The following is a 13,016-nucleotide window of genomic DNA, read 5'->3' on the forward strand; positions in this document are numbered from 1 at the left end:
ACTCATCATAGGACATGGCACACTCAGTAAGTGTTCACTGACTGGTTGGTTGCTCAAGTGAATAAATGAATACATGAATTAAGGAAAGGGCACGTAAAAGAAATAATGAGTCTTTATGGGCATCAATAGAACAGAGAGGAGAGGGCCGGCGCCACGGCTCACTAGGCTAATCCTCTGCCTAGCGGCGCCGGCACACTGGGTTCTAGTCCCGGTTGGGGCGCCGGATTCTGTCCCGGTTGCCCCTCTTCCAGGCCAGCTCTCTGCTGTGGCCAGGGAGTGCAGTGGAGGATGGCCCAGGTGCTTGGGCCCCGCACCCCATGGGAGACCAGGAAAAGCACCTGGCTCCTGGCTCCTGCCATCGGATCAGCGCGGTGCGCCGGCCGCAGCGCACCGGCCGCAGCGGCCATTGGAGGGTGAACCAACGGCAAAGGAAGACCTTTCTCTCTGTCTCTCTCTCTCTCACTGTCCACTCTGCCTGTCAAAAAAAAAAAAAAAAAAAAAAACCAGAGAGGAGAGCATGAGAAATGGATGAGTGGATGACTGATGAAATAGTATAAGCTTTGTCAGAGCCTGGGCTTTTTATTTTTAAAGATGTACCTATATTTTATTTGAAAAGCAAAGTGACAGAGGGAAAGACAGGAGAGAGAGAGAGAGAGAGAGAGAGAGAGAGAGAGAGAGAGATTTTCCATTGCTGGTTCATTCCTCAAAAGCCCATAACACCAGGGGGCTGGGCCAGGCCAAAGCTAAGAGCCTAGAACTCCATCCGGGTTTTCCCATGTGAGTGGCAGGGACCCAAGCATTGGGCCATCTTCCATTGGTTTCTGAGGCACATTAACAGAGAGCTGGATCAGAAGCAGAGCAGCTGGGACTCTAGCCAGCACTGTAACACAGGATGCTGGCAGTGCAACCAGTGGTTTAATCCACTGCACAACAACACAGGTCCCAGAACCAGCACTTGTAGCTATCATGTTCACTGCCATGACCCCAGGACCTAGAAGCCTGATACACAGTAGATCTCAGTAAATACTGCGTGTGAATGGGCAAATGCCTGTTTGAGTGAATTAATAAGGACATGCACAGGGAATATCCCACCTTGGCAGAACGTGACAGCATCACAGGTTCATTTCCAAGGGACAGGTGGGATCTTCCTCATCCTTCCCAGTCTCATCCCCAACCCTGAGCATTTCCACTTCCCGGGGGAGGGCAGGAAAAACTGACAGGAATTCTGGTTACCTCTTAGGTTCTTGATGAAGTCATCTAATTTCATCTTGCGTTCAGCCTTGACACTGGGACTGTACATGTCAGTATTGAGAAGGATGATGGCAAAAGCAAGGATGAAGATGGTGTCTGGGTTCCGGAACTGGCGGACGAGGGCTGGGTTACAGACACAGTACCGCTGGCTGCAGGGCAAAAAGAGTTAAAGCCGGATTCAGGCACTAAACTCGACCCACCCACCACCCTGCCAGTTTGACACCAAGCCCCACCACTCTCCTCCAAGAACTCTTCCCTAGTCACTATAGGTCTGTCCTTTTCAGATTCCCTAAGACTAGCAGGTTAAAAAGCAAAACCAAAAACCAAAAAAAAAAAAAAAAAAAACACAACTTCTAACTTTTATGGAGCTTTGCCGGGGGATTTCTATGCATTGTCTAACGTCATTTTATCACAATTCTGGCAAGATAGCTATTCACAGTCCCATTTTACAGATGAAATGACTGGGGCTCAAAGTGGTGAGGTAACTTGCCCAAGGTGCCAGAGCTGGTAGATGTGGGAGATGGTGAAGCCAGCATGAAAACCAAGATCTTTCTGATGGCAAAGCAAATCCTTCTCCCATCACGGGAAGTACGTTCTCAGCAGCTCCTCTTTTTCTCCTCCAAAGACCCCAGAGGGGTGGAGGGCCAGGGTTCGGACCCAGTTCTATGTGATTGCCCAAAGTATTTATAGCAGATGTAACGGTTAAGGGCAGGGACGGATCATGGAGTCAGACACACACAAGGTCCAATCTGGTTCCACCGCTTACTCACCCTATGATCCTGGGAAAGGCACTTAACCTCTCTGAACTTCAGAGTTCTCATTTGCAGAATAGGAATAATCCTGGAAGCGCCTACCTCACAGTGGTGCTGTGTGGGGCACCTGCTATGAACTACCTCTGACCCTCACAACTGCCTTGCGAGATAGCACATGACATTTCTCTTTTTTGGAGAGGCAAGTATGATGCTCAGAGTAGTGACTCGTCAGCACATGCTCCGCCAGTCCCCCCACAGCAAAGGGGGGGGGAGCAGCCTCAGGAGTAGGAAGCAGGCACACCTGAAGGCTTCGATGAGGCGCTCCACTTTCTGGGCTTCGCCCTGAACCCGGATATGGGATTGGAACTTGCGGAGTGCATCATCCAGATCCATGGAGGAGAAGTCCATCTCATCTACCACACAGCTGAAGAGCAGAGAGGGGTGGGGCACTTTCAATTCCTCTGCAGAAAACCTCCGACCCACCCACATTTGCTCAGAGAGGGACCGGCACCCCCTGCCGAGAGCCTGCCCATGCTGTCATCTATGGCCCTGGGCAAGCGTGTGGGATGACAGAATGTCTGCAATGGAATCCACCTCCCTCCCCCCAACCAGGAAATTGCAGCAAGACACACAGGGTCTCTTCCATCAGTCCAGTCATTTCAGAGAGGGAAAAATGGAGCCCTCCCGCCCTCCCCAACAGGCCATAGATCAGACCAAGGGTATGGGAGCAGGATGGCCTATTCATCCTATTTTGAGAAGTTTATCTGGGCAAAAGGGACAGGCTGCCCCCATCCTCCCTCCCGCTCTCCCTCTCCTTTTCCAGGAACCCCTGGCCCGTCTGCCCAGCCCTGGGGGTCCTCACTCCAACACATCTCTGTTGAACTGCTTCTGCCGGTTCCCTAGGAATTCCCCTATCATCTGCCGGCTCAGGCCTTTCCGCTCCAGGATGAAATGGGCCACTCCAACCGGTGTATCTGACAGGAAGCCCCGCTCGATGAGATACTGGATACCCTTCTCTGGCTTCCTGCAGAAAGAGGGGAGGGAGATGACAAGACAGCCCTACTGGAACTGTGTGCCCTCTGTCCCATTTCTTACAGTCAACAAACCCAGGGCCTCAAAGAACCAAGGGAAGTTGAATCTATGATCGGGTCCAATCTTTTCACGGTACAGATGAGAGAATGGAGGCCCAGGGAGAGGAATCCACTTGCTCATTTCACAGAGCTTCAAAATTCCAAGGCATCCTCAACCCAGCTTCTTCCTTCACTGCAGCCATACTAGTTGGGAGACAATTGGTATCAACGACAGCCTGTTCTGTGCCAGGAGCTTTGATGTTCCCAGCAGACACCAAGCAGTCCCAAGAGAAGGTGGGAGCCCCAGGCTCAGGCCTACTCTTCAACTCACAGACCCCCAGAGCAGAGATGAAGTGAACAGGTGCCTGTTGCATGTCCCACATCCCACCTAGGCAGGTATCACTCAGCCTCTTTGAGTGTTCCTTTTCTCCTCCTCCTCCTCTTCTTCTTCTTCTTTTTTTTTATTATTGGGGGGTGGTGGTGCTGTGGTAAAGGGGGGGTAAAGCCACTGCCTAGAGTGCCAGCATCCCATATGGGTGCTGGTTCGAGTCCCGGCTGTTCCACTTCCAATCCAGTTGCCTGCAAATGCATCTGGGAAAGCAGTGGCAGATGGCCCAAGTCCTTGGGTCCCTGCACCCACGTGGGAGACCCGGAAGAAGCTCTTAGTTCTTGGCTTCAGCCTGGCTCAGGCCTGGCTGTTGTGGCCATTTGGGGAATGAACTAGCAGATGGAAGATCGATCTCTCTCTCTCTCTCTCTCTCTCTCCCTCTCCCTCTCCCTCTTCCCCTCTCCCTGTAATTCTGACTTTCAAATAAATAAATAAATCTTTAAAAAATTGATTTGAGAGACAGAGAAAGACAAAAAGTTCCCATCTGCTGGTTCACTCCCCAAATGCCCTCAACAGCCAAGGCTGGGCCAAGGATGAAGCTGAAAGCCAGGAACTCAATCCAGGCTTCCCATGTGGGCGGCAGGAGCACAATTACTCGGGTCATCGCCTGCTGCCTTCCAGGTGTGCATTAGCAGGAAGCTGGAGTCAGGGGCCAGAGGCAGGACTTGAACCCAGGTGCTCCAATATGGAAGGCAGGCGTCTTGTATGTTGGGCACTAGGGCAAATGCTCGCCCTCGACTGTGAATGTTTTTGCAGACAAGCTGCTCCTTAGATTTTCAGAGAGCAAGGCCATAATCTGGGTGGGAGTTGTTCTGCACTTACTCAGAACGTCAGGACCTTAGGGCCACATGAGGCTAAAATTTGAAAGCAAATCTGGCGCTTGAGGCAGCCCCGATCCATCACTTCCCAGCTGTGGGATTTTAGACAATTTACTTCTCCAAGCCTCAGTGCCTTATCTATGAAATCGGGCCACATTACCTACCTTGCTGAGTTATTGTGAGAATTAAATATAGGTGGCAGTGTTTAATAAGCTATAACGATGTAAGGCATTAAGGAATTACATCTAATGCCTTGCACTACAGCTAATGTTTTCTAATTACATTTAATGTTTTCTAATTATTTTCTAATCAAATGTCACCCTCCCACCCTACTCCTAAGCACCTGGCACAATACCAGGCACCCGGAAAGAGCTCGGTGGCAGTCACTGAGTAGTCTGGCAACCACCCCGCCTCCCCACATTGCAAACATACACACCCTTCGAGCACAGAGATGGAAAACCTTAAGTCCAAGGAAGGAACACACGTTGCCCCAGGCCACGCGGTAAGTGGCCAAAGACGGACCAGGGGGCAAGGTCTCCCACCTGCCAGACTAAGGTTCTTTACACACCATATGGTCTCCCCTCTAATAAGTGGCAGTTGGGGGCAGTCGAGGCTCAGAGCATCTTGCCCAAGGTCACACCGCTAGTCAGGTGCGCTAGAGAGAAACCGCAGCCTACAAAGCCCAGGATCGCTGCTGGGAGAGCTGCTACAGAGAACAAAGTGCCCAGGGCTGAGGAGGCCAAGACAGGGAGCACGTACTTATTGAAGAGGTTGAGGCCGATTCTGTAGTGCCGCCTTTGCACCACGTCGTTGTTGAAGGCTGGGGAGTCCCAGCTGTGCCTGGTCTCCCGCTGGTATGTCTGCTTGCACAGGCCAGTGGCTGGGGGCTCCCTCAGGCTGTCCCGAGAAGAGGAGCCGGAGCTGCAGTTGATGGTCTCATTGGAATTGCTGGAGCTCTCCAGGCTCTCATTGTCTCCTCCATCAGAGTTCTCGCCTGCTGCCTCGCATTTCCCCAGCCTCCGACCCCCAGCCACACCACTGGGCCCGGTGCCACTGTTGGGGGCTGGGGGCAGGGGACCTGGTGGGGCTGGAGCTGGGCCCTCAGGGGCTGGGTAGTGGCGGTGTGGGATGGGGGCCCTGCCTGGTGGCCCCTTGTGCTTGAGGGTCCCATGGGGGCTGCAGCCATCAGCCTCGTACACCAGCTGGCGGTGGACAGAGCCGCGATCCGAGCGGTCACTCAGGTCCACGGAGCTGTCACTAGGAGGCTCAATGGTGAGCAGGGGAAGGTGGGCAGCCCGCAGCCGGAAATCCCGGCATTCCAGGCACCCGGGACCCCTGCGAGTGCCTTCCTCACGGCTCCCATCTTCCCGGGTCCCTGGTGGCACTGGTGGTGGAACTGGTGGGAGAGGAGCTGGTGCCCAGAACTCGGGTCGGCCCTGGGGTGGGGGCTCTGCACTGGGCAGTCGTTCAGGGGACTGTGGGGGCACTGGGTCATCCAGGTAGAGGGGAAGGTCACTGAAGGATGTGGCTGAGCTGTCCTCCTGCTGTTCTTTTGACTCCCGCTTCTCCAGCTGGGCTGACCCCGGCTCCTCAGACATGGGCCCTGAAGGGTGGCAGTTTAGGGCCTCATCGATGGATTCAGCCAGAGACTTGACCTGCACAAGGTGGGGTTGGGGGCGGGGAAGGAGAAGAGGGAAAAGGAAAGAAAGAGAGGAGAGAAGAAGGGAAGAATGATGGAGGGGTGGGAGTGGGGGAGGGAAGGAAGGAAGAGGAGGGAGTGTTCCTGGTGGGTCAGCCAAGGTGAGTTCCCCTGCCTCTTCCCGAGGGGTCTATGTACTAACTTCCGGCAAGTCACGGTGAGCTCACAGCACCTGGGACTCACAGTGCCCACGAGTTCCCTTGCCAAACACTCAACCTGTCCTTTATGTCCCTATAGACCTAAGCCAAACTCTACCTTCTGTCTGTTTCGAGTCACATTCCTTTGCCTCTGCTGTCATTTTGCAACCCCCACCCTCACCAGCCATCTCCCCACCCCGTCCTGGCCAGGGCAAACCAAAACTCCAGCTTCCTTTGGGCTGCCAGAGCCATCTGAGTGATGCAGTCTTAGGAAATCCATCATATTTGCCTGTTAGAATCTGGACCACACTCCACCTCCCCGTGGTATGCAGCCTCTACCTGCAGTCTATATGATCCCCCAACTCCTGGTAGTCAGACCCCCAGGCTCCACATTGTAGCAGCCCATGGCAGAAGGGCAGGCATGCTACTTCTGAGATTAGCTGGTAAATGACTCTGTGTGTCTCAGACTCCTTGCCTAGGGGAAGCCAGGTCCTAAGCAGTCCTAGAGAGAGGTTCACAAGGGAAGCAGCTGACTCCTCCTGTCAACAGCCAAGTGCATACACTTGCAGGCAGAACTGTCAGGCCCAACTGAGTCTTCAGAGGTTGAGATCCCACCCTACTATCAGACTGCAGCCTCCTGAGAGACCTTGAGTCCAAACCACTCAGCTAAGCCGCTCTCAGCTTCCTAGCCCTCAGAAACTGGATGAGCTAGTCAACAATGAGATAATACCAGTTTCAGCTCAGCCTCTAAGGTCAGCTGTTAAGCTACTACATTTTGGGGATAATTTGTTACCCAGCGATACATAACTAATCCACTTCCCCATCAGACTTGAATAGCACTAAGAGCTGGGACCAGGCCTAGTTGCTCCACCTCTGCTACCAGTGATCTCCTATTCCTCATTCCCCCCTGGCTGGGGGATGGGCTTGGAGTCCCTGTTTCTAGTTCAAGGTCAGCACACTGCTAGACGCAAAGGAGATGTCATCTATGCCTTTGCTGTATGAATGGATGCATGAATGATACAGAACGCCCCTTCGATATCTCTTTCCTTTCCTCCACCTCATCACTCGCTCCACGGAAGCATGCCCAGGCTGACAGCCAGGGCAGGTCCCAGAGTTTAGAACAGAGTGTGGTTTCTTGTCTTATAAAGCTTCATTCATTCAGCAGTTTCTACCAAGTCCCTCCCTGGCTTTAGGAAGAAAGCTACTACATACTTAGCAGCTACCAGGTGCTTTCACGTGTGTATTACCTAGCTGAATGTAATCTTCACAACAACTCTAAAAAAGACCTCTCCAAGCCGGCGCCGTGGCTCAATAGGCTAATCCTCCACCTTGCGGCGCCGGCACACCGGGTTCTAGTCCCGGTCGGGGCGCCGGATTCTGTCCCGGTTGCCCCTCTTCCAGGCCAGCTCTCTGCTATGGCCAGGGAGTGCAGTGGAGGATGGCCCAGGTGCTTGGGCCCTGCACCCCATGGGAGACCAGGAAAAGCACCTGGCTCCTGCCAGGATCAGCGCGGTGCGCCGGCTGCAGCGGCGGCCATTGGAGGGTGAACCAACGGCAAAGGAAGACCTTTCTCTCTCTGTCTCTCTCTCTCACTGTCCACTCTGCCTGTCAAAAAAAAAAAAAAAAAAAAAAAAAAAACCTCTCCATTTTATTGGTCATGTTTCAGCGAGCTTAAACAGTTTGCCCAAGGTCCCACTGCTGGGAAATGGCGGAGCTGGGATTCGCACCTGCGCAGGCACCTGATGCACTGAAGGCTATGGTGATCTCCCACTTCCTGCGATGCCAGTGACATGCCCACCCTTCTGTTTTTGCGGAAGCAGTGTCTATGCGGGCAACACCCTTCCAACTCTCTAACCTGCTAAACCTTCTCTGTCTGCCAAGGCCCAGGTCCAGTGCTGTGTTCTCAGAGAAGCAGTCTCTGTTCCCCTCAAAGAAAACCTCCTCCCCGTCCTGAGTCCCTGTGGTACTACTCTAAGAGATCCCTTTCTCATGGCTGTGAGCACACTCTAGCTGAGAAAGATTGTGATGTACACATATGCCGGTCATTTCCTACCGGACTAGGAGATCTTTGAGAATAAGGACCAGGGTCAGCTCCTTAGCCTCAGTCTCCACATTTGTAAAATGGGAATAATCATCTCTGACCCGTGAGTCTATTATGGGGCAGACACAGCACCGGGCACATGGTAGGAGCTCATGACCTGTTAATTAAAGCTTTATTTGACAGCAGATCAAACTCCAAATGCTGAGAACTTTCATTTTCTTATCCGTTCTATACACCTGCAGTTTACCTCGTTTAACAATGTCATTTTTGTTTTTGTCTTGTCAATTCTTCCTCATTCTCCCAGTGCCAACTCAGATTGTAGCTCTCTCTTGTCATTAAATGCTGGTCAGGCCATGTCATTCAGCTCGGATTATATAGTTAGAAAGGAGTAGGAGGAGCCAGAGTGTGGGGAATGGGGAAGAAAGGCACTTTTCAGGGATCCTGACCTGTTTCGAGAAGGAGTCTTCAAGCTCTGTGATGTCATTGGAGAACTCTCCAGACGTGGTGACAGAGCTTCCACCGCCATCAATGCCCCCACCACAGGAGCCTCCATACGGGAGCCCCCGATCAAGCCGATGACTCCGGGCACCAGCCATGGCACCCTCGTCCAGCGAGGCAGGCTTGCCCTCGAAGTACGCGGGGTTCTGTGCCTTCTCGTACTCCTCGAAGGAGAACTGCATCCGCATGTTGGAAAGGATGATACGGCGGGACATGCGACTTTCCGAAGCTGAGCTGCGGAGCCGCTCAAAGTTCTTGTTCATGCGGTACTGGCGGAAGGCTGTCTGGATGGTCCTGGCAGCCCTGCGGCTCAGGAAGGAGCCCCCATACTTCCTCTCCAGCATTTCCACCTGGCAGGCAGGGTGGAAGGCAACAAGGTCAGAAATTCCCAACAGCCTCTAGGCCGTCAACCACAGCTCCACCCCACCCGAGTCCCAGCTAACGCCTGGAGCCGCCCCAAGGTGCCAGGCTGTGCTGGGGTGCTGTCTCCTCCCTTGGAAGCCCAGATAGCACTGGTCACGTGGGATTTGGACTGTGTTTGGTTTAATGTATAGGAAGTACATATTGATGACTCAAAAACAGAGAAAGTAGCATAGAAATAAAAAAAATGAAAGAAAGGAAGAAATAAACAGGAAGGAGAAAACGAAGGAGAGAGGATGACAGAGGAGGACAGAGAGTGAGGGAAAGAGAGAAAGAAGGAAGAGAGGGAGGGAGAGAGGAAAGAGGCAGGAAAGTGAGTTCACATAGTGTCCAAAGCCCTATATATAAACACAGTTAACATTTTGGTATATATTCTTCCAGGTGTTTTCTTAAAGAGTATTTTGTTTTCTTTCTCTCTTTCTCTCTCTCTCTCTCTCTCTCGCTACACAAAATATTCTATCAACTCATTTGTGTGCTTGCCCCACTAGACCAAGTTTTTAGGGATCAAGTCAGGTCTCATGTATCTTTACATCTCCGATTCAGGTCTCCCTACCCCTCCCTCCACCCCGGATACCCCTCGAGTGCCACAGCCGACTCCTCCCTTGGCTGTGGGCAGCACGCCTTCCCAGTCCCATTCTGCACCTTCTTATCCTGCAGGTCCGTGGAGAGTTCATAGCTGTCCGATAAGGCCTTGGAGCGCTTTATCTCCTCCTCCTCCTGCTTCCTCAGGGCGACACTGGCCGGCTGGAGGCGAGCCCGCTGAGCCCAGGGAAGGCCCACCCCAGCAGGGGGGCCCCCCATGTGGCTGCTGGTGGGAGGCAGCTGGCTCAGCCGGTAGGGGGGCTGGCTCCCAGGACTATCAACCGCTGTGCTCAGGTCACTGCCTGGGGCATCACCCTCCACACTGTGGGTATGAGATAAGATGAGGCAGGATGTGGGATCCGGAGAGGGGTGTGCTGGGCCAGATTGAAAGTGGGTGGAGCAGATCCCTGCCCACCGCCCCCCCCTCAAGCCCATCCGCCCCTGTTTTCCCGCAGAGACAGGGACCCCACCACTTACAGGCCAGAGCTGTCTCTTCACGGTGCCCACAGTCCCTGGCCTTCAGGCCCATGGCCTTGACCGCTGCATCCTCAGGTGCCCCTTCAGCCTGGCCCCTCCTCGATCCAGCCTCTTACACTCCTTGCTCTCAAGGCTCTATCACCCCAGGCTTTGTCCCAGTCCTGCTCAGCCCTGTCCCCTCAGGGGCCTCCTTCTAACAGTCCCGTGCCCTCACAGCCCCACCCCTCCCCGCCCCTCTGCCCCTCACAGCCTCATCCCCCACACAGCAGTGCTGTGCTTTCCCTCCCAGTCCCATCCCCAGTATCACCCAGACAAGCGCCATCCCCAGGCCATCCCCAGCCCGCCATCCCCAGCCCGGCCTCCTGCCCCTGCGGCCCCGCCCCTGCCCGCAGCCTCCCTGGCCAGTGCAGCATCCTCACAGGTACAGAGCCGCCCTGCGGGGCAGCTTCCTTTTCCTCCTCATGGCCTCCTCCTCCGCTCGCCTGGGAGAGGGGGCGAGGGGCTGCAGGCTGCAGAGTGGCAGGCGCTGGGCCCCGGGTCTTGCTTGCCCTGGTTATCCAGAGCTGTTGTTCCAGCAGACCTGCTCCCATGGTGCCATGGCAACCAGGCTGCCTGGGAACCCAGGTGGCGACAGCCCAGGCGCCCTGAGCCGAGCCGGGGCCTGGTGAGGAGCCACAGAGGCGGGGAGAACTGGGAGGGTGCAGGAGGGGAGGAACGTGCGGCAGGCACGGAGGAGGCTGTGGGGGAGAATGGGTGTGGCTGGGGCCCAGAGAGCGGTCTGGCTGGGGGCGTGCAAGGTTGGGGGGCTCTTGGCTGCTCAAAGGGTTCAAAGACTCCTCCCCAGTCCCAAATTGGCAGTGACCAGGGCACAGGACAAAGGTGAGCTGGGGTGGGTGTGTGTGTTGTGGGGGGCGGTCGGTCCCTAGCAGCGCGGGAGCTCGAGCTGCAAGAAGTCTGCCAACCTTGCAGCTGAGCACTTTGCACTGGGGGCTGGGTGTGCCGGGGAGGAGGGGGGGAGGTTGCAGCCTGGAGGCTGGGCCCCCAGGCTGCTGAGCTAGAGCTGGACTCCGCCCTACTGGGAACCCCCACCCACTGCTTGGCCTACACCCTCCCTGGTTGTTAGCCTGCCTCACAGCCAGGAGCAAAGCAGAAACTGGCTGGGAGCCTGCCCTCCACCCCAAAGTCTCCCTCTTCCTGGGCCTTGGGGGCACTTGATGGCAGCTCCCAGGGACCAGATGCAGCCCAGCAGCCAGCCCAGCCAACTGAGATGCTCCTCTCCTCTCCCTCTGGTCTGTAGGGTCCTGCCCCCACTCCCCTCCCAGCACACAGCTCAAGCCCGCTTTCCATCAACTGTCACCTGTGTTCATGAACCATCCATAGCTCCCGTTGCGCTTAAGAGCCCAAATTCCTCCTTCTGTCATTGGAGGGACAGCTAATCACTTATTTGCTCTTACAAGCAGCCTTTGTGAGATAGGAATTGTTACTTTTATCTTCATTTTACACATCAAGAAGCTGAGGCCCAGAGAGGTCAAGTGCAATATCCACAGTCACACAGCGACTAAGGACAGCATCAGGATTCAAATCCAGGAAGTCTGGCTCCAGAGCTCACACTCCTAAACATTAAGTCATACTGCAGGGCTGGCTGCCAGCCCCTTCTCTAGCCACCCTCCAGCCTGGCCCAGATCCTCTCTCAAATGCTCCTCTGTGTTCCACCTCCCAAACTGCACAGGTGCTACATTCCATCTGATACGCTATCCCCATCATCGCTGCCATGTGCAATCTGAAAGATGCCCCCCAACGCCTAGTTCCGTTGAGATTCAGATCACATGCCTCCAGTCCAAAAGGATTGCTCATCCTGGCCAGGGTTCCCCCCACACAGCCCGTGTCTGTCCTTATGGCACAGGTTAGCTTTGGTAAAGCCTGACACTTATTGGTGTTCATGGCTCCCAGAATCCTAGCACAGGAAGGGAATTTGGTCATCTCCTAGTGAACCCAGAACACAGGGCCTGGAACAGAGCTTCTCTAATAAATATGATTCTCACCTGAACTTTTACCTCAGCTTCCTACCCAGCTCTGCTTCCACTCCATTCTCCATCTTATGGCTGGACGGAACTTTCAAAAGTACACATCTCGGGGCCAGTGCTGTGGCATTAGCAGGTAAAGCCACCGCCTGCAGTGCCAGCATCCCATATGGGTGCTGGTTAGAGTCCTGGCTGCTCCACTTCCGGTCCAGGTCTCTGCTATGGCCTGGGAAACCAGTGGAAGATGGCCCAAGTCCTTGGTCCCTTGCACCCACATGGAAGACCTGGAAACAGCTCCTGGCTCCTGGCTTCAGATCAGTGCAGTTCCAGCCGTCGCGGCCATTTGGGGAGTGAACCAGCAGATGGAAGACCTCTCTCTCTCTCTCTCTTTCTGCCTCTCTGTAACTCTGACTTATAAATAAATCTATAAAAAATACACATTTGGGGGCCAGTGCTGTGGTGTAGTGGGTGAAGCCGCCACCTGTAGTGCTGGCATCCTATATGGGTGCTGGTTCGAGTCTGGGCTGCTCCACTTCTGATCCAGCTCCCTCCTACGGCCTGGGAAAGCAGTAGAAGATGGCCCAAGTCCTTGGGCCCCTGCACCCACGTGGGAGACCTGGAGGAAGCTCCTGGTTCCTGGCTTCTGATTAGCGCAGCTCTAGCCACTGCAGCCAACTGGGGAGTGAACCAGTGGATGGAAGACCTGTGTGTGTGTGTGTGTGTGTGTGTGTGCCTATCTGTAACTTGACCTTTCAAATAAATCTTTTTTATAAAAAGTACACATGTGACCATTTCATTCTTTTATTAAAACTCTTCTCCCTTGGTGTGGGCATTTGTTTGCTCCAGTGGTTAAAATGCCAGC

At 54.3% G+C, this 13,016-nt stretch overlaps 1 protein-coding gene across 9 annotated transcripts in view; it reads right to left on the reverse strand.

The window, feature by feature from the left end:
* IQSEC2 (IQ motif and Sec7 domain ArfGEF 2) overlaps positions 1-13,016 on the reverse strand; it is an 87,577-nt gene that overhangs the window by 13,778 nt on the left and 60,783 nt on the right. For 8 of the 9 annotated variants that reach the window (XM_070067292.2, XM_070067291.2, XM_070067290.2 and 5 more), the window contains 6 exons: positions 9,717-9,978; positions 8,603-9,004; positions 5,039-5,934; positions 2,866-3,027; positions 2,305-2,427; positions 1,234-1,400 (listed from right to left, as the gene is read on the reverse strand). In XM_070067292.2, coding sequence (XP_069923393.1) covers positions 1,234-1,400; positions 2,305-2,427; positions 2,866-3,027; positions 5,039-5,934; positions 8,603-9,004; positions 9,717-9,978 — 2,012 coding nt within the window. Of the gene's footprint in view, positions 1-1,233; positions 1,401-2,304; positions 2,428-2,865; positions 3,028-5,038; positions 5,935-8,602; positions 9,005-9,716; positions 9,979-10,133; positions 10,254-13,016 lie in introns of those variants that run through there. The other variant, XM_070067296.2, reaches the window with a different exon arrangement.

Source organism: Oryctolagus cuniculus, chromosome X (assembly GCF_051225735.1).
Source record: "Oryctolagus cuniculus isolate XC-2025 breed Fujian yellow rabbit chromosome X, ASM5122573v1, whole genome shotgun sequence".
NCBI lineage: Eukaryota > Metazoa > Chordata > Mammalia > Lagomorpha > Leporidae > Oryctolagus > Oryctolagus cuniculus.